Source organism: Anneissia japonica, unplaced genomic scaffold, assembly GCF_011630105.1.
Source record: "Anneissia japonica isolate Jap-2015-1 unplaced genomic scaffold, ASM1163010v1 scaffold21_len1647178_cov195, whole genome shotgun sequence".
NCBI lineage: Eukaryota > Metazoa > Echinodermata > Crinoidea > Comatulida > Comatulidae > Anneissia > Anneissia japonica.
This window is the reverse complement of record NW_022750455.1, coordinates 682816-710241: the sequence shown is the minus strand read 5'-3', so window position 1 is coordinate 710241 and position 27426 is coordinate 682816. Positions and strand designations below refer to the sequence as shown.

Below are 27426 nucleotides of genomic sequence, written 5' to 3'. Positions count from 1 at the left end.
TTTGAGTGGAGGAACAGTAAATAATGGGACCAACAGCAACCAACAACAACAATAATAACAATGCTAATAATAATATTCATATACTAATTTGACCCTGGGGGGGGGGCACACTTGTATAGCAACCTTACGAGGGGGTGCAGCAGCCACTCCAAGACATGAGACACTTTATCTATTTTACTGAAAATTATTATGGTAAATTACCATTTACCAAAATCCGGTGTCGGTTGAACTACTATTACGGCCATGTAACCTACCAAGGTTCCCGATGGCGAATAAGACCACGGTTCTCTCTGCTAGCGATCTCTACTGTTCGTGGCTATGTATAGTCAACGGTAGGTTTAGGACGGAGGTTAGCAAAAAATCTTCGCTAAAATCGTGTGAAAAAATATGCTACTTTGATACGGGACGGAGCAGGGACTACCAATTTTACCTACGTATTGCCCACACTTGTGCTACCAAGTCCTCGCAAATATACCTTATACATGCTGAAACTCTTCAATAAATTTCCACACTTGTGCTACCAAGTCCTCAAAAATACCCCCGTAAATGCGGCACCTACCCGTATAGAAATATTTAAGAGTGAGCCCCCGGGTAATTTGAGTAAGGACAAAATGTTTGTGCTGATATACCGCCCAGACGTGTGCACAGCTAGCTCTGGAAGAAATACATTTTAGCACCATTCTTTTAAATGTCTTCCCATTATTGGCATATTGAGTTCATATTTATGTCCATTAAAATATCGTAAAAAAATCATTTTACAATATTAAAACACGAGTGTACAAAATATTGGACGAGGACAATACACGTTACAAAAGCAACACATGTGAGAATTCAATTCATTATTCAAATTACGTTAGTAAAGTACAGCGACAGGAGCAGCAGAGTATTCAGTATGTCATTTATGAGAATAATTTTCCCGCTAATATTATTGTTGTCTTTTAAGTCTCTCAAAAGATGGGAGGGTGATAAGGCAGAACGGTTCCCAAGTCATTAAAACTTATGTTAGACCAATTTATACTTTCTGCACCCCCTCCTGTAAAGATCTGGACCCGCCTCAGTACCTCACATCCTCTTTCTGCACCCCTCCTGTAAATATCTGGAACCGCCCCAGTACCTCACAGCCTCGTGAAAGGCCGCCGATTCGGCCTTTTCGCAAGTAGTAATAATAATAATAATAATGATAAAATGATAATGATAATGATAATGATAATAATAATAATATAATAATAATAACAATACCGTTGATAATATAATATAATGATAATAAAACTAATAATGATAATTAATAAAAATAGTAATGACAATAACAACAATAATAAATTATAAGACTATAATATAATACCCATAGGCAATAAGACAACTGAGTGGGCGCGTAAAGTCCGCTGTAGGAGGTATACCCTTAGGCAACGAACCTCTTGAAATAGGCCTATTCGCGACGTCGTTTATCCATACCCTGTTGTTTTCAAATACCCTACCATTCATATTGTCTTGCTGTTTGGTCTCCACCGCAAAGTGACAGCCATAACAAAAAGGATCATCTTAAACAATAAACATCCGGGGTATCGAACCAGAGTATATATGGAAATGATAGTGGCTTCTATAGAATTACTACAGAATAATAATTATCTTATTAGTACATGTTAACCACTTGTGTTGTACCCTTCCAGCAATCCTGCAGATATTATTAGGTAAGTTTTACAGATAAAATTGTGTGTTGCTACGACTGATTTCTTGTGTACAGGACTCAGGGGCAGATTTAGAGGTTGTGGCATTGGCCAGTCACATTAAAAAAAAAATAAATTACAGGCCTCAGAATTAGTAGGCCTAAACTAAATATCTTAATACACTCGCAAACATATAAGCGCAACTAACTTCACTTTCTAAATCGATTTAAATGCGTATGTGGCCTATGTGAACACGATTATACTGTGAAAGGTAATGTATCTGTGTATAAGAGAATGGTTCATAATTATGCCATATAGTATGAATATATATACAATCATTCAGTAGGCCTGCTCAATTGGCCTACATTAAATGTTCTATAGGTCTATGAAGTGAAGCAGTAAAGCGACTCACTGGCCCTAGTCGGGTACTATTTGGGTTCCTGTGGATCCGTGGAAATCACAGTTACACAACCACACACGTGGCTAATTAGTCAGTATCAAGGGTGGCGTCAGCAAGCTGGGGCCAGGGATACAGTCGAGAGAGGTACACTCACCTCCCCCATCCCGGCCCGTTGGAGAAACCTCGACAGATTTCGATGGAATGGATAGAAATAAATGTCCACAGGCAGAGTTGAGACGTTCGCATTGAAAAGAATACAGCATTCATGGCATAATGGGTCATTATGTACATGGGCTGAAGGTTTGAAGGGGTCGCCACCCATTCTGCACACCTTGAAGGTGAGGCTATGGAAAACTCAGCCCGATAGGCCTTCTAGTTAGGAACAATGAACCCCCTTCTCGTGTGCCACGAGTGTTACGAGTTTCAGGACGTCACCGATGATAATTATTTACCCAGACATTGGTGTGGTGTTGACTTGATAATAATACCGATAATGAGAATGATAATAATAATAATAATAATGGTAATGATAGTGATAACGATAATAAATAATAATAGTAGTATTAGTAATAATAGTCTACAGTAAACGCACCAGATGACATTGATTCAGAAATTAAAAGATTTTATTATCATTATTATTTATCAATAACATAATTATTATCAATATCATTATATCATCATCATTATCACTATTATTTTCTGTATCGTTAACAATGTCATTATCTTTATTATTATTTTATTATCATCATTATCATTACAATTCTTTATTATATCATATGAAATTAAATGCACATGTTTTTCGCTTATACACATAATTACTATACCGTAATACGCATGGCTATACTGTAGTAAAAACTTTATTTCGAACTTCAGTACTAACTTTATTAGTTGCATGTGCGTTGCCATGGGAATTGATGGCTTAGTTCAATAGTTGATGGGGCATGTTTCCAAAAAGTATGGAAATCTTTTAATATTACCTAAACAATAATGTAAAAAAACTTAATGCTACTCTATGTAAACCTTGTTAATGTTTCCACTTGGGCTTACTAAAAATTCACACAAAAGATACGAGTGTAAAATAATTTGTTAAGAAAGTTTTGCCCATCACCAAAAGTGGAGCATTCCTGTCGTAAAGAGGGCGCTAAGCTCAAAGTCGTAAACATTCAAGAAAATTTCACGCTTCACGCTCTCTCGAATAAAGATGTCTTTAGTTACAGACTTATAATAAAACCGTAAAGTAAATGAATGACTCAAGCAAGACAAAAGCACACAGAAAGATATCTTCTGAACAATTGGTAATTACTTCTAATCTTACCACTTCTAACAATACTCAGAGTACACTATTGGGTCTACAAAACAGAGTAGAACAAAATCAAGACATCGGATTGTAGATTAACGGCACGGTAGAGTGAGCAACTTTATAGGGCCTACTTCATCTAAAGAGAGGAAATTCGCATATTATTCAGGTACAATCTATTGACCGCCTGCGTTGCTGATTATTCATCTTTATCGTCATAACCGCTTAGACAAACAGTAGTAAAAATTTGTTGTGTCGAAATTGCTGTTTTCTTGAAGAAAATCACGAAACCATTGAGACTGGTGCTGGTAGGGTCCCCTTCGTTGGTTGGCACTTCGTCGTGTGGTATGGTGTGTGTACTGAAAGTGTTCGGATATCAAGCTGTTGCATCAATTACATTTTTAGTGCTTGAATAACAATACAATCCATTTTAAGCAAGTTAACTGGCAGCAGTAGTAGAGGTTTCACACGTTTTAAGGAAGAAGAGAAGTGATCAAGAAGGAGAATCATGAATACTGCCTCATTCGTATGCCTAATTTCCTTTTCTGGTTGCTTGAGTTTACAGGAACACATAAACATGCAAATTCAGAAGTAGGTGTTTTTTTTCCTATCAGAAGACCAATAAGATCTTCTCTTGCAGGTTTACTATAGGTCTCAGTAAACAAGGAGTTTATTTTGATGGGAATGTTTGTTCAATGACCAACTCAAGATTAATCCTTTAATACTTTGGTGTTTTGATTGTAGCAGCAGGTATGGCCATCACAGTGTAATAGTCATCCATAGTGATCTTCATTTGAAAACAACCTATCACTAATTATTGATCTTTTAAAGTCTCTTGCAAAAAAATGTTTAATTTCAAAAAATGTGATCAGCTTGGTCATTACAATGAGCTTATCTGTGGGATTTAAGCCCCTCTCACCTCTCCAGGAGGAAGAAGAGGAAGTGGAGGAAGGTTTGATATCTCTTGCGGAATTGTTGCACCTCCATAATGGATGTCTCTTTGAATCTGAACTGTGGGCAGTATGCAGAGAGAGTGTTATATCACTGAAGTCCATTAAACATAATGATTTGTACACAACATTATGTGTGTGCCCAGAAACTATTGCATTCAACACACAGGGCAAGATTTGTTACTTGAAAAAAGGTAAGTTGTAAAACAATTTTCTCTGGAGCTAATGAATTGGCATACATAAAAAAGTAAAGATTTATTTAAAAGTTTCTGTAAAAAACATACATTTTTATATTAAAAAAAATAAATATTTAAACAAAATTATTATTATTTTTTTAAATGTGAAAACTATCTGTGATATGCCTATATTTAGTGTGATATGACTTCATCATGTCCATATATGGGCAGACCACAATTATTTCCACAGAAAATGTGATGGTGCAAACAAAGCTTCGTTTAGAATATTATAAAGGTGACACGCACTGTTTTGTTGACTTTACTACACTACAGTTCTCCATCTAATTAAAGACCCCTCCTATTAAAGACCACCTTAAATTAAGGACCACTTTTCTGTGGTCCCATATTAACAAATGCCTATTATCTGTATTATTCTAATTAGAGACCAAAGCTGCTGAAGACCAAGGGAACCCTGGTCCCAAAAGTGGCCTTTAATTGATGAGAGACCTGTAATCAATTTTTAAATAAAATGTCCAGGATAGAATGGTTTCTTCATTTTCTACTATAATTTAATAATTTCTTAATACCATAAGTGTCATATGTACTTATTACAAGGCAAGGCTTTTTTTATACCTTGTTTAGCGAACCCTCCACCTGCCAATAATGGTGATTTCTAATAAAAATTATATTTTATTTTTTTGGCCAATTAGTGCACCTGCTGCCATTAAAAAAATGGAAATTTTAGAAAAAAATTATATAAAAAAATTGTTTACACCCGCCGCTGCCTTGAAATCTCTGATAATAAGATACTGTATATATATATTTCTTCCTGATCATATAAATTTAAAGCATTTAACAATCCCATTAATAAACTGTTTACATTTAATTTAATTTTTATTTTCTCCTCCATGTGGATCGTTTTTGGCAAAAATATTTGCTAAATAAGAAAACAAAATTTAATTTTTATTATTTTTCCGCCTTCCTCTGACGAACTTAAAAAAACATAAGTTTGCGAAAACAATTTATAAAAAAGTGTTGCCCAATCATGAGTGTGAGTGTGTCCATGCTTATCTAGGTTGTTTATCAGTTGAACTCCTTAACAAAATTGAATCAATAATTGAGCAGCACTCGCTTTCAACACTGGAGGAGGAAGCTAATGCAACAAGTACAGTATAAACTCCCACCTTTGATGAACAACACGTCTTAATGTGAAAAGAGTTTCTGTTAATGCTGCTTAAGAGGATGATACTTACACCGATGTTACTATGGAAACATAATCATTGTTTTGATTGGCAAGTGAAAGTCTATTGTAAGGTGTATTTGTCAGGTTGTTTCAGGGGTTGTTTTTTAATTATTTCTTTGGGTTTCAACGTTCATAACCAGGTGCTGATGTCAACCTAGTACTTTAGCTGGTAAAGCCTTGTTTCAATACAATTGCTACTCTGTCGCTACAGTGTTTTTAGTGCAATTGTTGTACAGCGTGCCAGTCCCTGACCGACCAATCAGCATCACCGAAAGCTGTCGGCAATAGCGTGTACGCAAGTGTATGGAAACTAAGCTTAAGTTGTAGGAAAGGTTTATAGTTTACAGTAATTTTCTTTTTCAATAAAAAAATTAATTATATTAAGTTTTATACACAATGGAAGAATAGCTGTAGTGTTTAATATCCTTAAAAAAAGAAAAAAAAAATAACAAACTTGAAACAAATTATTAGCAAGGGAAAAACATGTACCCATATAAATTTGGTGACAGGTTTTCTGAGTATTTTATTCTTTCCGGCGGCAGTGTTTGTCAGATTGACTGATAGGGGAGGTATATGAAGTGGATTATGCAGCTTAACTTCTTAAGAGATTCTGTAAAGAATGCGGATTTAATACATATTTATGGAAAGCAAGGTGAATCTGTATTGTATGTAAATACCAATACATCTAAAATTCTGTTGCTTAAGAATTAATGATGATTTATAAAATAATAATAATTGTTTCTGTTTTTTGTCCTTTTTTAAGCACTTCCTTGGTTGATATATAATTTCAAGAAACAAAAACCACACATTATATTAAAAAGCCAAGTAAACAAAACAAATTGGCAAAGGGAGAGAATAAATATAATCATAAGTTTTATTTTCTATAAAGTTTTTGAAAAATTTTATGAAGTTTTTGGTTTTAAATTTTGTATGGGAGTTTCATGGGTATTATGAATGTTCTTTCTACACTATGCTGTGACATTGGACAGACACTTTAATAAGGATTAGTTTGTTTTAGATGTTTTGTTTTCATCCACTAAAAGCTAATAATCCTTGGACATATTGACCGCTAACAGACAATTACACAGTGCTCCTGACATCTTAGGATATCATTTATAACAGAGGTTTCAAACTGGGATTAGTGTACTCAACAATTAAGGGAGAGTTTTAAATCAATATCAAGTACAACTACAACTATATAAAAGGTTTTAACCTGACGTAACTAGAACAATCACCTTTGTGTATTGAACAAACTGAGGTAAGCGTTACCCCGAGGGAAGGACTTCCTGGTTTTTATCAACCATTACGTTTTTAAATCAAGTGTAAATTAATTTTAGAAGATATTTCCTATTGAAATACCATATTCAAGGCCATAATTATTCTTCATATTTTGTCTTTTGATAATAATAGATTATATATTAAGGGGAATTATAATATACTTTGTGTGATATGAGCAACATTGCTTTAATTTTAGAAGATATTTCCTATTGAAATACCATATCCAAGGCCATGATTATTCTTATTATTTTGTCTTTTGATAATAATAGATTATATATTAAGGGAATTGTTAATATACTTTGTGTGATATTAGCAACATTGCTTTAAGCATACACTATATTGAATAAATATATTTTATTAATTTATATATTATTATAAACTGATATATTAATGTCATTATTATATGTTCATAATTTATTTACCAAATAATTATAAGAAACATGTTTTTATTGTTAAAATTAATTAAATAAGTAAGCTAGTCATTGATTGCTTATGAATTAATTTTAAATTAATTTTTACAGTACTGTACCATTACAAAAGTTTTATTTTATATTTACCTACATATGAATGTATCAGAAATGATAGTACAGCTTTTGAAATGACTGTCAAGCAGAATGTTATAACCAAATTAGTAACAGTACTTGCAATTTAAAATGGGTTAGCTGCTGTGGGCTAATAATTAAGGGTTCTGGGTTCTAGTCTGGTAGAATTCACATGAATTCCTTAGCAATTAAATTAACAACTTATCTTCAGTTTTAATAGACCAAACACAGTCCAAATGAATTGCCCTGATAATAAAATCAAAGTAAAATTTATACATGTGACTTGTTTTTTTAAATAAAATATTGTTTTAATTTGTCAAGTAGGCTAATGTTGTCTACCTATCATGTTAACCTCCCTCTCATCCCCCTTTTCCCAGATTTCTGGTAACTGCTTACCCTAAAAAAAAAAGGACGTACAGTAGCTCTACCATATTTTGTATATTTGAATAGTGAAACATAAGATATTGTACTCAATACAATGAAGAACTACATAAAGTACTAGGTCTACTTTTAAGTTCTCTAAATTATTATACTATAGAGATTGGGTATCATAGCAACCATGTTGTGGGTTGACCTCCTTTACCCCTACTGTTTGTTTATTTTGGATTTAATGGTCTCAATAGAATCAACAATGATATATTGTACCTCATTAAATAAAGATTAAGCGCGCCATTGAACATATGTGACATCGAGTATTGTGGGTAATACAGTTTGGTAGTCAGTGTGAAATTTTTAGTATGATGCGTTATGACCACCTTTAAGAATGTCATCTCTTTGCCTCCCTCTAAGTTTTTGTTTGCTTTAAAGTCAGGTTTTTTTTTATGTTTTTGCCCCAGTATTTAAATATTCAAATCATTCAATATTTATCTGTATCTCATGAACCATTCCTGATTTTTTTGTCGAACTTAGAAAAATCAGTTGTAAGATATACAGTATACATTTTTCCCTGGAACCTGGCTTTATTCATTTGTTCACCATATTTTCCTTTTTGATCTTTTCTTCTGTTTTGCTAGGTTCAACCAAATAGACCTGGTTTAATTTTTAAAATTAAACTGTTCTATTTCATGTTTGTCTGCAACCTGTTACAGCATTTGGTTACAACTCGCATATCAGATGTACATACAGTGAAAACCATAGATGGAAATGTATACCATTTATTGTATAAAGTAATACTACAGTTCCATGACTAATAGTAGACCTATAGGGTTGCTGTTGTTCTCAATAGCATTCTCTAAAATTGTTTATCTTTTTTGTAGTTATCAATAGCAAAGATGTTTCTCCATAACGTTACTATAAAAGGATTGATAATTATAATGATATTATAATACACACTGTACTGTTTGGATGGAAGGGGTAGAAGTAGCCGGAAAAATGGGGAAGACCATTGGGTTCCCTTGGCTTACATGACATCAATATGGTTACCAGCATTAGTATGCTTAAAGTAATATAATACTATCATCATAAACATCTATATAAATATAAAGATATTTCCGTAGTCTGGGATTAATACCTTAGGTCCATGGTCTGGGTAAATAAGACAAATGGTGAATTAATGTTGCTTTAGCCGTTTAGTAAGTACCCTTCACACCTTTCACTTGGTTTCACAAAATCAATAAATAAGAAAGGACTAGTATCCCTGTAGGATTTTAAAATCTTACCATGCATAAAATATTTAGGGTCTTTAATCCAAACCTGAAGTAGCTTGAAGTGTCCAATTCTTGTCTTTTGAATACAGTGACCTTCCCCTGCACCCTCTCCAGTCTACTAATGTGTTTCATTACATAGGCCTACTCACGTACAATAACAATGACAGGTGATATATGGGCTACAGTTATAAGATTCATCATTGTCAACTAAAACATTCCTTACTGTATCTTGTTCAAAAGGAAAAACTTACTTGTCTAGTTTCACACATACATTGCATAGATTGTAACCCTCAAGAGGGAGCAGGTGTCTCTTAAAAAAATAGTTTTTAATCAGATCTATGCAAAGTCACCATTGGCATACAGTATATCAGTTCATTCAAGTACAGTAAGCATTTTGAACACTTACAAATTTCTATTTTACAATTTATTGTCAACTCGGTGGGGTCTATCCTGACCTCTGTGTAATATATTCATCCTTGGATTCAAACTTTATTAAATATATTCTTTATACTTTATAACAGGTAGCCACATGGCTAAAATTAGTTTTCAACAAAGGAGACCATCTTTTGTGCACATTATTGTTGTTGTTATAAATCAATTGAACATTTACAATTATTACAGGTATTTGAAAAATGAAGGCAAAGAACAGTTTAATTCTTTGCTTTCACTTGCTTATTTGCCAATAAATTAACAATATAAATAATCAAAATACTGTAATAATCTTAAGTGAAGTTTAAAAAATTGGTATTTTCACACAATTTAATTATTTACCTAACTTTTTTTTAAATTTAGATTCTGATGACAGTGAATACTTGCCACCTGAATATAACTCATGTGGTCCAACTTTTGAGGTGAGTAACTCCTTTCAAATGTATTTTCATCAGTTATAAGATTTTGCATGTTTTACAGTGTAAATAATAAACAAATTCAACATGTTACTATAAGCCTACTACTGTATATGTTCATAATTAAAAGGAATTATTATTATATATTAATTAATTGTACATTATATTAATAATGCAATGTATTTATACAAAAAAAATCCTGCTTATGAATTAACAGTTTGTATATACAATTTAGTATTTGAGCATGATTCATATTAGTTCAGTTTGTTCTCAATAATTTTTTAAGCAACATTTTGTAAAAAAAATATTTTTTATTTACTTTTTTTTAGCTGTTCCTTCCATGATTTTTAACTCTCTTATTACCGCCTGAATTATATAAGTCCATCTTTTGCTCAGGTGATGCGAGCAATCTAATAATTCTGACTTAGGTATACTGGTTTCCTGTCTATTCATAAATCATTGATTAGAGAACACCTTGATGGAATCTATTACAGCAGCTATATCTTCATTCCATCTTGTTTGCAGACGAGAATTCAATTGCAAATTAATCATATTCAGTTCAGTCAGCGAAGAAAAATTGGCATTATTGTCACTGTTTGGTTGTTGGGTAAATCAACATCAGAATCAATACTTAATTTTGATGGTGATTTGTTCAAATTGTGGATGGATAGAAATAGTAACGGAGCATCTGGTAAATGTTTTCATTTGTTGTTATTTGCGGGATTTACTTGACTTAAAACTAAATTTGCTACTGACAAAGGAGGATTGGCGCCAATATTGCTATCGTTGAGAAATGAGAAGATATGTGAAACATACTTGGAGAACTATGAATTGCATTTCTGTTGGCTTAAAAATTTACACATGAATGTTGAATATTCATGAAGAATTTCAGTGAAGACATTGTGCGGGCAAGCTGCTTCCTCAATATAAAATTTAGTTGTAAAACATTTTCTAGATGTGGAGTTTAGGTGCAATATTTCTGTGTAGAACTCGATAATTAATTTGAATCAGATTTGCTAGTGGAATTGCAGCCTCTAATAACTCCTTGGTTTATTCTACATCCAGATTTGGACCTAAACTTACATTGTCAGGATGGTTTTCTTCTCAACGAGTGTGGTATATATACACACTGTCTCTTTGCAAGCTCTTGAATATAGACACCATGCTGCAATTTTTCCTCGAAACGCTTTGCTTTATTTTCAATGTTTATTCCTGCATTTTCTGAAATTGTGAAAACATTAATAGGAGCTTTACAAGATTGTACGATAACAGAAAACGGGATTGAATTTTACATGAATTTTATAATACGACCTTAACAGTTTTACCGTAATGATATTCCAGATATTAACACAAAGCCAGTTTTGACAGAATTTGCATTCAACTATTGCAATTTTATCGAGAAATGTCAAATGAAAATATTGTGGTCAGTATGAGGTCTAACTTATTTGTTATTTCATTTCATATTGTACTTATTTTATTATTTTTATATATTTCAGTAAAATATTTTGGGCAGAACAAATTTTATTTCATAGATATTTATTACATTAGCTACATTTTACTGGAGTGTTATTTAATATACTGTGACACTTACATAAATGTGCGTTTATAATTCACCAGTATCTTTCAAAGATGCTCCTCATGCATATGCAGTTTTCCCTAATTCAAAACCACCTTTGGGACCTGATAATTTGGGTTGGTCTTTGGGTTGGGTTCTTTGAAAAATCTTCTTTGAAGTCTTGAATTAGAGGGGTCTCAGAATTAGAGGAGTCCGGAATTAGAGGGATCTCAAATTGGAAGGTGCACTGTAGTTTACTGTATTGAATAATTAAGTCATAGATACTATCCAATATATAGGGAAAACCATAGTTCTGGTCAGGGAGGCTGTTACATTAGATTTGCTTGCCAATAGTTATACTTTCCTGTAGATTAAATTCTAAGAGTTTTAAATCATTTTCATCTGAGCAAGAAGTATAATAATCTTAAAGTGTACTAATGCATCTGATGTAAATAAATATACTTGTAGTAGTACAACCAGTCATGGATTTAGATCTCAGGTTGATTACTTTTTCGATATAGCATAGATGGATAAATGTGTAATTGATAATGATGTCAAATCTTGAGAGTTACAAAAACAATCCCGTTTTAAATGAGAAAATATAACGATTGACATAAATCAACATAAACAATAAGTTTCAAGACATTCAAACAATTTCCATATATCACAGATCTATTAAGCTAAATAATTGATTGTGAAAAAGTAGACTGACTTTTAATTTGATTAAAATGAATATTAATTACAAAAGGACTAAAGTTGATTTCCTGTGCGGAATGTTATAGGAAATATTGGCAGGTGATGGAGATGTGTTGTCTGATCGATGAAATTTCCATGTTAACGAGAACGCACATTTTTACAATGTCAAAAGTGAATATTATTTTGACACTTGTAAATGTGCATTTCTCTTCAAATAAATAGCATGCAGTTGCTAATTTAGTGATAACGTTTCAATTAATGAATCTTTTTTTTAATTTTGCACTAAGATTTATATTCTATATATATTTTTATATGCTAAGCCACCTGTAAAATACAGTAATTGTATGTGTTTGAAGTAGAGTGCATCACTATAAATTAATAATTGCTTATTTAATGCGCCACATGAATGAAGTAAATTAACATATATTACTATATACATCTATATTGGAATTTTCTGTTTCTGTCTCAAGTCACCTGCGAATAAGTGTTTATAATTCTAGAGTTGTTTTTCCATAGTGGAATACATTTCTGAGCTACTGTAGTTAAATACATATGTATTAAACAAGTGTTTTTATTTCTATGACCACCATTATTCAAATAAAGCATTTTTCTGTTTAGGGCCACCTGTATTCACTAGCACGCTGTCTACTTGAAGCAGCAGAATTCAATTTACCAGCAGATCTTCAAGTTGAAATCAGTAATGGGCTTTTTGGATTGATCACATTGATGTCACTAGATGATCCTTCAAGGAGACCATCATATGAAGAGATAATTGCCGCATGTTTGAATAATCTTGGAGAAGAATCTTCACAAACAATCTGCAGAAATTTGTCATCAATTGGGAGAAGCATTGTTAACCTGAAACCAATAGAAACTAATGGTAAGTTTTCCCAAGAGTATATACATTCTTAAGTTAATAATAATATGCTATATAATACTTTAAGTAGCAACAGCAGGGGCGGATCCAGAAATGTCCAAAAGGGGGGGCCGGAAGTTGGGCCGATTGAGACAACACTGTCGTACGGGGTCCGGGGGAATGCCCCCGCGAAATTTTTGTGTTCTAGACGCCCGAACGTAACATTTGAGACATTTTGGGCTATTATTTTTTTTCTTTTTCCCTCTTTTTTTTTTTTTTCTTTTTTTACTTCCCAAAAGGGGGGGCCGGGGCCGGGCCGGCCCCCCCCTAAATCCGCCCCTGAACAGTATACATACAGTACACATGCAGTATAAACAATAAGTAAATGGTTCATACTTTTTTTGAAAATTATAGCACAGGAGAGAGGCATCGGAGAAGGAGAGGAGCAGTCGAGACCAGTGGCCGATGGACGAAGTGGCACAGATGATATAAGACTAAATGCAGAAATATTTAAAAACCTTTCACAGCATCAAATTCAACAACCTGGTGGAATAAAAAAATATGAAGAAATTTCAATGGAATTTACAGACACAAATCAGGAAGGAGCTGATTCAAACAATTTGATTATAGATTTAGAACTTACAAAAGACAGTTCTACACCAAACAAAATGTCTTCTGGTTGGGACAAAGAAGGTTCACAGAATGGCAGCACATTTGATAACCTTTCTCAAAGGGCTCAGGAAATTCTAAAAAAGATCTATTCAGGTACAGATGTCTTGAGAGATTCAATCACAAATGTTAGTGTTGAAGAGACATCAGGGACAGAAACCCCTACTGAGGCAACAGAAGTTTCACAAGAGGACACATCTGTACACAGAGATATTTTAGATCAATCTCAATGGAAACTTCCTAACAAAATCACAGGTTCATTGTTAAATGGAACTAAAAAACCTTCAAAAGATGGAAGAAGAAACAGTGACACATCTTTCCGTGGAGTATACCACAGTAGTGGAAGTTCTTTAATTCCAAATAAAATAGGAAAAGCAAAACATTATGAAGGAGAGAAACCTGGGTGGAAGGATCATTCTGTAACTGAACAAATCAATTTACAAGTAGATAACACAAAACAAAAATTAGAGGAGAATAATAATTTACTTGAAAGTGCAAGCAAGTGTTTGCCTATCACACCACGATATAAACGGACATATCTGAGCCAAGGTAGCATTCCGGAAGAGGAAGAGAAACCCACTGATTTAAAGCCTGGTAGTCGCAAAGTGTCATCATGTTCTGAAGGAAAGGATTCAGATGACTTCCTTTTGAATGATCCATGGTCATCTTCTGAATCCGACTTGGTAAGTCCAATTGACTTCCAAAGAACTGTGCGTTCACATAGTATTGCTACATTAAATACCTTTAATTACAGACAGTCTGCTTTTGAAATGTTGCAAAGAAAAAATAGTGAGACTTTAAATACATCATTGAAAAATGTTGATAAGACTGCCATTAATCATGATTCACTTACATCAGAAGACAATTCAGCATTTATGCAGACACATTTCAACACCAAGAGAAAGAGTATTGGAAATTCCAAAGAAAAGTATTTGATGCATCCAGCAAAATCTTCTGAATGTACTAGGAGAGCTAGTCTTTCAGTTCTGCCAAGTGCCTATTCTTCTAAAGCAACACATTTTACTCCTATTGTTATTTCCTCAGATAAGTCTGCTACTAAAGTAAGCAGTAAAGAGGACATTTCACCAGTCAATAGTGTCAAGTTAAAAGCCAAAATTGCAATGGAAGCAATTAAAAAAGGTCCTCAGGTTCCAAAGAAAATTCCACCCCCAATTACAATGGTGACTGATTTGGAAAAGGATGCAGCAAGTGAAGACGTTAGCAATTCCCCTGTCAGTGTGTCTTTAGAAGTTTCAAATAATGTGAAGAAACAACCAATGTCAATATCTACAGATACAACTTCCAAGACAAGTCTTGACAGCAGAAGATGGTCTCTACCAGATGCTCAGCAAAACATCTTGAGAAAACAACTTGAATCAAAATTAATATGTGCTGTAAAAAAGTCTGCTGAACTTGTATCATCATTTAAAGAAGTTGATAATGATCACAGTAGTCTGACGGAAAAAGAAGTTAATGACAGTAACTCCAGAAACCATGAAGATGTAATTGCAGTGATACCAGAAGCATCGATACCTATAATTCAAGCATCAGTAGATAAAAATACAACACATAATCAACATCAAAATTCCAAGGTTGGCTGTCAGTCATCTCCAGTTCAGGAGAATGTTTCTTCCATCTCGATGCAGGAGTCATTGGTTTCATCGTCACTTCAATTAACCTCTTCAGTATCAGTTACATCTGCATCTTCACCCATTACATTGGTTCGTTCCACATCGTCATCAGCTACAGTAATGTCTCCTACAACTCAATCACTGATATCTACAACTCAACAGATGCCTTTCAAAAAATCTGATTTTTTGCCAGTGCCTGTAGTGTCATTAGCTCCAATTTCATCACCAGATGTAGCAACTCAAAACCCTACTGGAAAATTAAATTCTCCCTTACCTAACATCTCTGGTCCTGTTCAACTTTGCCAAGACCCACAGACTGGACTCTTCCACATTATTCCAGTTACTGTACCAATTTTTGGGGCAATGAGTACCTTACAATCTTCCTTATCATCAGATATTGTAAGACAGTCACTTTCACCAACTTACTCCAATTACTCCTCATCTCCAGCCTCTGTATTTGCAACCTCTAACAGCATAAGCACTTCTGTAATTTCATCAACAGGATTGCCAACAACCTTTGTAGCTAAAACTGATCTCACTGGTGTACATTCTTCGGCATTTCGTCCAATTGAGCGACCTTCAAATTTGGCAAATAATGTACCTCCAACCGTAGTTGCTGCAGAGAATTCTGCCATTCCATGTAAAGCTGTTAATACTGACAAGGAAATTGAAAAGAAAAATATTACTAAAAAAGATGGAATTAAAAAGGAATATCGAAAAAAGATTGAAAAGAAGCATGGTGTTGCATCAAAGTTGCCTCGAATTCAAGCAACCAATGGCACTGATTCTGAAAGCAGTGAATGTACTACATACCAAGATTCAGGTAGGTTGGCACGTAATAATGTTCGTATGCCAAGGTACATGAAAAGAACAGTGAAGTCAAATCGTGTAGATGTTTCCCATGATTTTGAAAAAACCCGTAGTAAATCACAAGATCGAAAACAAGGAAGAGAGCTTGAACAAAGCAAATTACGAGACCGTTCCAAGTCTTTGGACCGTAAAACACATGAGAAACTTCACAAACCTGATGCACAGCCATTAGCACAGCCTTGTCGAAAATCAAATCAAGATGTACGAGGGAGAAAACGAAATACAAAGACAGCTTCCAGTGTTGATCCTCGATCTCATGTCGTATTTGCTCTTAAGGATGATGTTGATGATACAAAGCCACTAGATACTCTAAATACAGCAGTTTCACCAACATCTGTTTCAACGGTTTCACGCGATAGTGGAGTGCATTTAAGGTATAGCCATTCAAGTGGTGAAGACGTCACAGCAAATCCGCTGAAAGATGCGCTAGTTGCAAATAAAGTGCTGAGGAAGGTTGTTAAATTGGTGCGAATAGCATTTGCCTTTGATGGCTATTTGGAGAATGGTGTTGAGGACCTACAGATGGGTAACTATTTTTTTAATGAATTATTAGGGCAATGATAATAAAAAAATAAAAAATAATAATAAGTAAATATTTTAAAAAGGTTTGACCTCCCTAGAAACATCTTATAATTCATCAAATTAGTTATCTGAATTAGAGAAGACAGGGATACTTATTGAGTCACTTTTTAAATAAAGAATTCTATGCATATTCATTATTAAAAAATTTGCATCTCAGATTTATAGATTAAACATTCTGAAGTATTATAGCTACCATAATAGTAACCAAATATTTATTGTTCTTCTGTTTTAATATTTTAGCTGAATACATTGTATCACTTGCACATTTGCGTTGGATGACATTTGCAAGTGCAATAACAGAGAAGTTCTGTGACCTTTTTTGGGAGGAAGATCTGATAGAGAACCTTTATGAAGCAGTAAATGGAAGTGTGCCGGAGAAATCACAAAGGTAACAGTATTATAATCATCTTAACTATATTAAATATTATCATTTTTTAATACAATTTTTATATAATATAATATATTCTTAAATAATTATTTATCTTTGTTAATAAGTACAGTAACATCCCACTTACAAATATAATGCCATGATAGAATTGAGTTTTATATTATGTTCTTTTACATAGACCTCTTGCCATGAGCCCCAGTAGACCAAGGCGCAAGACAGAACCAATCACCTTGTCCCCTAGCAATACACCTGACAATTTAGACAGTGATGATAATGTTTCGATCATTGATGATCTTCTCCCAGCTGACAAACCTGCAAGCAAAAGAGGAACAAAAGAGAACACAGCACTAATGAGATCTCATGTTGTAGCTGATACTAAATTGTTCAGAGAACTAATAGAAAAAAGAAAGGAGAGTAAGACAGTTCCAGGAAAAGATGGAAGAAAACAAGTAAAAGAAAAGACTAAAAAATTGAAGGATCAGCATGGAGTTAATCCAAAGGATCTAACAGAAAAATTAAATAAACTAGAAAAAATTACCAAAGATGGAGTAAATAAGAAAGATATAGAAAGAAAAAACAAAAATCCTAAAGTATCTGATATAGACAACTACATAAAAAATCCAGTCGCTGCCCCAAGAATAAAGAAAAGAAATAAAATGGATACTTTAAACAGTGATAACTTGCAAAGTTCAATAGTAGCTATTTCAGAAAAGGGACAAAAATCTGGGAGCTCAAGTAAGTCTAATAAAGCAGTAAAAAATGAACAGAGACCTTCAACCAAAAGTAATTCATTGGATTGTAGTCACCATGAAGCTGAACTCAGCAACTCCAGGAGTAGTATTGCCAGTGGCTCTTCTTCTCATGGATCTTTATCAAAAAGTCTGGATGATGATCGGTCCAGTGACATGTATGCTGTTATTGGTAAGTCAATGAGCAGTGCTGCCAGTGTGAGATCAGTACAGTCTTGGGATACTTCAGGAAGTAATGAACCTGGAAGTGGTGAAGAACAAATTATACAGACTCACAGAAAGCCAAAGATGCTGGCACCATCATTACCAAATCCAACAACTCTTGCAAGGCACAGTTCTGAATCTAGTTCAGGATCAGGTTCTGCAACTAGGCATAAACTGAAGTCAATGTTAAACCAAAAGCTCACTCATGCTAGCAGTTCTCTATCTCTGAACAGCACATCTTCTGGGGTTTCAATTAACCCTCAATCTATTGGAGCATCAAAAGAAGATTCAATTTTATCATTTCCAAGCTCCTTGTCAGGATCTATTGGAGATGATCAAAACATTCTTTTGAATGCTGGTGTGATGTATAAAGAAATTGATCCACAGGTTGAGGATTACACAAACAAACTGGTTGTAAATTGTGAAACACAACAAGGAATTGAGGCAAAGATACGGGTGTGTATTTTTTGAGACCACTATTTTTTTTCGTTTAAAGTTTTGTTTATTAAAAAAAAGCATTATTGAATGTTCTATATGGCATATTATAAACTACTTCTTTGGCAATTTTAATGATGTGGACACTTCATGTCATGAACTTACAGAATATTGTCACAATGGAAGTAAAGCATGGGTTTGACATCTTCTTTGTTCTAATTTGTCAGGTTATTGATCAGGAGCTTATGATGGAAAGGAAGATGAGATCAAAGTCACAGAGGTTTTATCAGAAGATGATTGAAGCTCAACAATTAAAAGGTAATTATATTAAGAATTTGGTGTTAATATTTCATTATTCATTCCGTGTCTATTTTTAGTGGTCGTTCAAAGTAACCAATGTAATAATAATAATGATAATTATTACAATATTGTAGCAGTAAGAAACAAACTAATATTTGAATAGATGTTCAAAATTAATATAAATTGTATCATGCACAACCATTTCAAATTCATGTTTTCATTTCATGTATGTATTGATTCTCTTTTAAACTATGATCATGTTTTCATCAATGCAGCATTTCCAAGATTAGAACCTGCTCTCAACGACCTTTTAGCCTCACTCGCTCAGAATGGTAATACTAGGTTCATGTAGTCACGGCAAAGAGATTTTACCTCTTGCCTACTTGATATTAAATGCATTAAATAAAAAGTTGTCTTTACCCGAGTTGCTTGACATGATAAGTCCATCACATACAGCCTTTCTTTTCTTTCTCCTCATTTCTGACATCTCCTGCTATACTCTGCGAAAAGTATAATGTGATACACTTGCACTATTTGTATATAAGCACAGAATTGGTTAGGCATACAGTTTAAAATGTAGCCAATATAATGTTTACAGTTTATATTGTGGCATTTGTATTTACAATAAATGTTAATCTCCAATAAAATATAATGTTGTGAACTGCGCTTTTGCTGTGTGTGCTGTGTTTTGGTGAATTTGGTGATGTATTTGCTATTTTATAATTTTAAATGCATTATGTTTGTGTAACAATCCATTGTTTTATTTGTCATCCTGCATGCTATTCAGTTCCTGTCCTCAGCCAGATTATTAAACCATCAGGTACCTGGTATTACCCTATTTTCATAGTTTGATTTGTTTATTAATTTTTTTGGAATTGCAGATAAAATATTTCTGCTTGAATATGTTGCACCTGTATTCATATTAACACAGGTGCATTTGTGTGCTTGCTTGAAGAGCCTACATTGTAGGCTACGTTCAGACTTGGAGATAAGCCAGGCTTGAGTTAAGCCCGGCTCAACGTTAAGCCCGGATTAACTTTGCTGGGCGTTCAGACTAGCGGGTTTAGCCAGACGAAAATTTGCATAATAATGAACCGTAACCAGGAAACGTGTTTCAAAACATTGCTCGTGAAACGTACGCTCGCTCACAGCGTACGCTCGCTCACAGCGTACGCTCCCTCACAGCGTACGCTCGCTCACAGCGTACGTAATTGAATGCTGATTGGTCATTTCGTCACCCGAAGTCAATGTGAGACCCCCCACAACGATTAAAGCCCGACTTAGAAAAGTTAAACATGGTGGCGCACCAGGCCTAGTTCCTATAGGAACATAGCCCGGCTTAAGATAAGCCACCTAGTTCAGACTGGCAGGTGGATAAACCCGGTGGGTTGAGCCAGGTTTATCCACCTAGTCTGAACTAGGCCATAGACATGTGTTTTTAAATGCAGTTGCACATAATTTGCATGTCTAATATTTTACACCTGCATTCATATTGACACATGTGTAATGCAATAGACATATGTGCAGGAGTAAATAATGTTTAGATTATAATACAGGCCTAGTTCAGACTAGGTAGATAAAATCGGCTCAACTCACCGGGTTTATCCACGTGCCAGTCAGAACTAGGTGGCTTATCTCAAGCCAGGCTGTGTTCCTATAGTAACTAGGCCTGGCGTGCCACCGTGTTTAACTTTTCTAAGCCAGGCTTTAATCGCTGCGGGGGGTCTTGCCAATCAGCATTCAATTACATGTTCTGTGAGCGAGCGTACATTTCGAGCGCAATGTTTCAAAACTCGTTTCCTGGTTACGGTTCATTAATATGCAAATACTTGTGCCTGGCTGACCCCGCTAGTTTAAACGCCGGGCAAAGTTCAACCGGGCTTAACCTTCAGCCGGCTTACGTTGAGCCTGGCTTATCTCCAAGTCTGAACTAGGCCACAGTGTGTGTACCTGGCTGAGTGTGTGTGTGTTATTTGCATGCAGGTGTGTGTGTGTGTGTGTATAATGTGTAGATGATTTCGGAAAGTAAATACTGAAAAAATATGTAACAATTTTGTGCATACTCGTTGATATGGAATTTGCTTATTTAACTGGCAAGTTTTTTTAATGTAGCTGATTTATGTTTTATTAAAAATGCAGCAATGGAAGTATTAGTTAAAAAGCTGCAATAAATACTTTAGGATTTTTTAAATTTATTCCAAAGTAAATATGAAAATATAAAAAAACAGTCATTACAATGATAGGCCTACTCACAAATTAGTCAAAACTCAAGGCAAGAATTTTAATTCCATACAGTAATGTATGAAAAGACAAATCCATATAGTCATTTCTGATGATGATCCAGTAAATATTGAAACATTAAAAATTACAATATCTTTCTGAACCAAGATTTCCTTTCTAATTAAGTGTCGTTATTTTCAATCTTCGTAAGGCACAGATCACAAGAGTATGGTGCTGAAAGTTGGCAAGCAGATAGATGAGATGACAGCTAAAGTCGACTTCCTAGAATCTGCCAAGCGCAACCTGGAGATGCTGTATTCAGAGCAATGGGGCTTGGACCATGCCTTACTTTACTCATTTGCAACAAGGTAGGATAAAAAATATTGTTTTGACAGTTAATTGTCAGACATTACAACAAGCAACTTGTTTAATCAATCAATCAACCAGTCAGTCAATTAATTAGTCAGTCAAACAAACAATCAATCAATCTATCAAAACTTTATATTTGCAGCATGGGACAAGAACCAATGTATCTGCATCCAAGCCCAGAGGAATGTCCGTTGCTGTCGTTCCATTACGTAAAATCAAGCTGCATGTTACAGGCAGGGGAACCACTTGGTCTTTTCTCCTACCTCTTTGCCAGGTTAGTAGGGCCTATGAAATAGTTATTGTGCATGCGTAGAGAAAGATATTGCATAGTAGTTTAAGTTTTTCATCACTGTGTCATTATTTATTGGTAAATAATTTGTCTTTAAGGAATAACATAACATAAGTAAGTATTTCGGTGTGAATCACACCAATTATAACCAGGGAAGTCTGAAGACTTGTTTTGAGATCCTTCTGGTGGTGAATTGGGCAGTACACAGGGAGACAATCCCCTACTCTTTTCCGAAGAGTGTACTGCGTTCTTTTACATGCACATGAGCCATATTGCACATGGGACCAACGGCTTAAACGTCTCATCCGAGAGACGGTGCGCTATCATAACATGTGTTTCAGCCCTCCAGCTGAAACACAAGGGGAACAGCGATGGGAATTGAACCGGGGACCTAGAGGTCTCCACGGTTCTGCACACACAGTGGCTACGACCAGATTAGCCTCACAAATGTTATTTTTTTTTTCCCCAGACAAGCTCTTCTTGAAGGCTACATACATCATTTCTTTTCTACATACCACTACTATGCAACAACTGAAGAAGTTTACAAATTCATCGTAGACAAATTCTGTGCTGCTAGAAGGTAAATACTCAATCTTCAAAATACTAAAAGAACAAGATTATAATGATTTATTTTCATGGCTAATCCCTTCATTTGGTTTTAAATAATTACCTTACTGTGCATGCATTAACTTTATATTATCGTGTTTGCTATATCAATTTCTAGTATGACTCCAGCTTAGGTGGATAGCAAAACAAATAACTTAAGCCATAATATTTATATTTTATTTGTTATTTTTTTCCAGTATGAGTTCAGCTCAAGCAGAGAGCAGGACTAAGATTTTATGTCGTACTATTGATATCATATTAGTATGGATTGAAAATTATTACACTGTTGACTTCAGACCAAACTTGCAACTTGTCAATCAGCTGTCAGAATTCATCAGAGAAAAGGTATATAAGAAAACCTCTATTTGGGTCTTTTGTTTAATGAGTTCACCTTTTATATAGCATTTTTGACGTGTGTAGTTTTGTCATTCTACCATTTGGCTATGATATGGTGAAACACAGCATAATTGTTAAGGAGCAAGACAGTTATTTATCTTGAATGTAAGGCAACATCTAATTGTATAGTCCAATTTCTTCTTGTCTTGCCTACGTTTTCACACAAATTTAGTTTGAAGAGTTACATGAAAATAGAGAATCCAATTAGTTAATTATTTTTATCTTGCTCAAATTTCTACAAAAATTTAGTTTGAAAGAGTTAACCAAGAAATACAAAAATCTAATTGATTATTTTTGTTCTGCTGTATAGATAATGCCAGTAGATGCTCAAGGGGAGTGTTTGCTAAAACTTTTAGAGAAGCGGCAACAAGAGAAGGAAGAGGATAAGTTGCTGGAAACATTATCTGAATACAGAGAACGTGGAAGCCATGATAAACCAAAAAAGGTAAGAAAACCATGTAAGAAATATAGGGTACACGTGTGTACCTTTCATTAGCCAAATAATTGATTTAAAATGTTTAATAGAGAACTTCAAACTCTCTCATAAATTCTTGCTCAAATGTTTGATTTGATTCTTGCTATTTCTAGAGGTACTCTATTCGGGAAGTATTGAGCGTTCCCACTCGTGCTCTACGTAAGGAGAAGATGCGTGGTGGAATCATATCCTGTTTATCACCCCCTAAAAAGGAACCACAGCCCAGAGCAGAGTCTATTTACATGCCAGTCCAACCTATTGACAAGGGTTTCATGATGAGTGAATACACAGCACAAACGCTGGCATGTCAGCTAACACTTATGCAACAGGTGGGTCAGATATTGGTTGATATGGCAACATTAGGGGATCTTTATGATGATGGAGTAAAACGTGTGATATTAGCATGTGCTGGTATAAATTTATATATTTATTTAAGTAAGCAGTGGCGTTTGTAGTCTATTATAGTAACTTTACATGTATTGGGGTGACTTTAGAATAAAATCCCAGGCTGCCACAATTATACATAAATTGAATTTGAAAATCATATTTTGAATGATCTTTTTTTTTAATTTATTTATTTTATAGATTTATATTGCACACTTATCCAGAAAACCACTTTTTTCCTTGGTCATTGTACAAAAAATCAAGCATGCACAATATCCAATCTTCTTCACACTATGGAGAGTGATCCTATTATGTGTGTAATCAGTATTACTAATTTCATTCCGAATCATTTACCTCCTACCAGGTCCCTGTTTATTCTCCTTAGTGAAGAGAGGCAAATGCAGATAAAGTGTCTTGCCCAAGGCCACTACAAGCAGTGTGGTGAGCATCAGTCTCGAACCCCCAACCTTGTGATTGAAATTTGAGCGCCTTACATGCTATACACCACATGCTTTTACATGGGAGAGCAAATGTTCATCTTACCTTTTCTGTTGCAGGAATTGTTCCGGAAGGTTCATCCAGTTCACTACCTCAACTCTCGTTACCATGGCATTGGTGTCAGTATGGAAACAGATGTCTCGTTAGCATCATCCGCTCTGTCTCGTGTTGATGACAGGGAGGAACAGGACTATCCAAGTCTGTTTGTCAACACGTTGGGAGATGAGGGACTTGTTCATATTCTGTTACAGCATGCTCGTGAGGTCTCGCATTGGGTTGCAGCTGAGGTCGTCACATCAAGTAGTCCAAAGGTGAGATGACTTTTGACCTGCAATCTATGAGTTTTCTCTTGTATACAAATTTTTTAAAAATGATTAATCATTTCATTTTTTTTCAAATATAAATTAAAATCATATATAAATTAAAATTGATTGGTGTGACTAAAGGTTAGGGCAATTATACTGAAAGATATTTGTTGTTTTGCAGTACCAAATAGCTATACTCTGCAAGTTCATCACTATAGCAAGAGAGTGCTATGATACGAGGAACCTGGCAACCTGTGTTCAGATAATTGATGCTCTGGACAGCTTGATAGTCAGACAAGTTCCTGTAAGTTGTCACTTATAACTTAGTGATACCTGACTACTGAAATTAAACAGCGTAAACCTAGCATTAAGAACTCTGTCTAACTAGAAAGTCTATTCACTTATTAAGAAGCTATTGGGCTTGGCTATTTTTGGTAAAATAAATAATACCCCTTTTTATTATTATGCAAAAATTATTAGCATTTTTAACTTGCTTTCCATATTTATGATGATTAGATGAAAGGAGCATTAGAAATGTTTATAAAGTTCCTCATGATCCAGGTCTGCTCAGGATATGACAGAGGAGAGCAGACAAGAGATGGGGAGGAAATTGAAAACTGCTTTAAATATCAATATGGTGTTAATGGATAATAAATACTGATATTCATATTTTTCTGTTGCATTTGTGCTTGCTAGGCCTGGCGGAGTCTTCCCAGTAAGATTGCAAGCAGCTTTGAGAAGCTGAAGGCTGCCAAAATTGTTTTGAAGGGGGATGGTGAAAGCTTGACCCAAGGAAACAGTCACCATGACAAGCCTACTCTGCCTTGCTCACTATTTTTACTGATGCATCTGCAACAAAGTGAAGTCGGTGGTTTTACCCTTGCCAATGGCATGTACAAATGGACCAAAATGAAGTAAGTTTTCAATGACTTCTAACAAACAATTATCATAGATGGTACTATTTAATATATATAATAGAAGTAATAACCATATACTAATTTGAGTGAGGACAAAGTGTTTGTTACGATTTACCACCCTGGCGCCTACACAAATCTGGAAGAAATATATTAGAGCACTATCCTTATAGGCATCTTACTATTAAGGCATTTATTGAGTTCCTATTTGTCAATTAAAATACAGTAAAATAAACAAATATACAAAATATTGAGTGAGGAGTTGTCATGGTACAAGCAATACATTAAGAATTCATTTGTCAAATTATGTTAGTACCGTACAGTGGAAGGTAGCAGGGTAATATTCGATATAGGTAAATGGAACGCACCATTTCTGCGAGTGTCGCTGATACAAAGGCATATGTTTACTAAATTTTGCTGCGAAGGTGGTTTGGCGAGGCGTTTTCCATTCAGGTTGTGAACCTCGTGGTTGAGAGTTCGAACCACAAGCTGATAATTCCCGGCTGGCCATGCTTAGATACCCCAGCTTGCACTATTGGTGGGCTGTGAAGTGGTGTATGTTCCAGCCCTAGGTGCGAGTATTTTGTGGCTTATAAACACAAATAAAAATACATTAAAGTACGTATATATGGCTTTTGCAAGTAAGGATAATATATGCATATGTTACACAAAATTCTTTTGTGGTAGGACCTAGTCATTTATACAAAAATTCATTAAATATAGGTAATTCATGTTTGCTTTCATTTGTTTAGATGCATCGCTAAACTTGTAGACCAGATCCGAATTTTCCAGGAGCATGCTTTCACATTTGAACCTGATAATGAACTGCAGCACTTGCTACGGCAACGCATCCTTCAAATGAGTGACCATGACATACACTCATTGGCCGCTCAGTACTCTGCCAATTTCCATCAGCTAGCCTCAGAGCAAAACTCAAGGCGTTTCAAAATTGCATTGAAAAAAGTTAAAACAACATTACAATAAAGACCTAAAGAAAAATTTATTAATTTCTATCCCTTGTTGTGCATTTGCTTGTGGCTTTGAGTAAGCACTTTACCTGCATTGCTTCTCTACGCCCAGGAGGTACAATGACCAGGGACAAAAGTGTTGGTATCTGCAAAGAAAAGTAAAATATAAATAAAATCTTAATAAAAAAACTGTGCAGCAGTTTCCCATTTCTAAAGAGCTAATATTGAGGGTATATTATATTGGATAATACAATGAAATGCACACAAATTAATTAAAAAGGGTTGTTTTTGCATTGGAAAAATTAAAACAGCATTTAAAGATGTTTTTGGACGGTTTTGGAAACCTTCTCTCCCCTCCAACCCACTTCCCGCCCCCAACTGAATAAGGATGTTTACACAGACACTGTTGTTAAAGTGATGTAAATAGACATTATTTATGATGAAAATTTTTATAATATAGTAATAGAAAATATATTTATGTCAATATATAAACACTTTTAGTTTAAAACTTGTGTGTGACTATAGATTTATCATGATTTGTTTTAATGTATACACATTTCTACTTAAATGTAAATTGTATGAAATATGTACAGAAAGAATGTCTTGAATAAATTTGTATTAATTGGTCATATATTTTGAGGATGTTTGAATTATTATCATGATAATATGATTATCACTATAATCGGCACAATCATTTCCTTGTTGCAAATTATTTATTATAAAAAACATTATTAGCAATATAACATTATCACTTTATCATTTTTCTTTGGGAGTTACAAAAGTGGGGTACAGTATTATACTGAACGAATATACTTAAAAAAATATTGTTACTGTAATAATACCTTCACTTTCAATGTACGAGTATTCAGTAGGTCTACTCAAGTGTCATCAATTTGGTTGTAGACTAAAAATCACTTCTAAAGAAATAAAAATATATTGTGTGTTTAATACCACAAAGTCATAAAATTGACTGCCCTCATTGTGGCATAGTATTAAAAGACCTTCCTGCTTCCACAACGCTACACT

At 34.4% G+C, this 27426-nt stretch overlaps 1 protein-coding gene across 6 annotated transcripts; it reads left to right on the top strand.

Annotated features, from left to right (window-relative positions):
• The first annotated feature begins 3208 nt into the window (after positions 1-3208).
• Positions 3209-27033, top strand: LOC117121388. Of its 6 annotated transcripts, none has more exons than XM_033266583.1 (19): positions 3215-4505; positions 9989-10047; positions 12911-13172; positions 13563-16844; positions 17141-17288; positions 17467-18697; positions 18904-18994; positions 19252-19308; positions 19764-19796; positions 21414-21564; positions 21708-21839; positions 22324-22434; positions 22658-22805; positions 23167-23301; positions 23445-23660; positions 24273-24524; positions 24700-24822; positions 25215-25432; positions 26185-27033. In XM_033266583.1, the coding sequence occupies exons 1-19, from the start codon at positions 4247-4249 to the stop codon at positions 26414-26416; spliced, it is 7140 nt and encodes a 2379-aa protein (XP_033122474.1). In that variant the 5' UTR covers positions 3215-4246; the 3' UTR covers positions 26417-27033. The 6 variants fall into 6 exon arrangements, with proteins under 6 accessions (XP_033122478.1, XP_033122474.1, XP_033122473.1 ...); XM_033266582.1 differs by having other exon boundaries at positions 21408-21564; XM_033266584.1 differs by lacking the exon at positions 19764-19796.
• Positions 27034-27426: the final 393 nt, after the last annotated feature.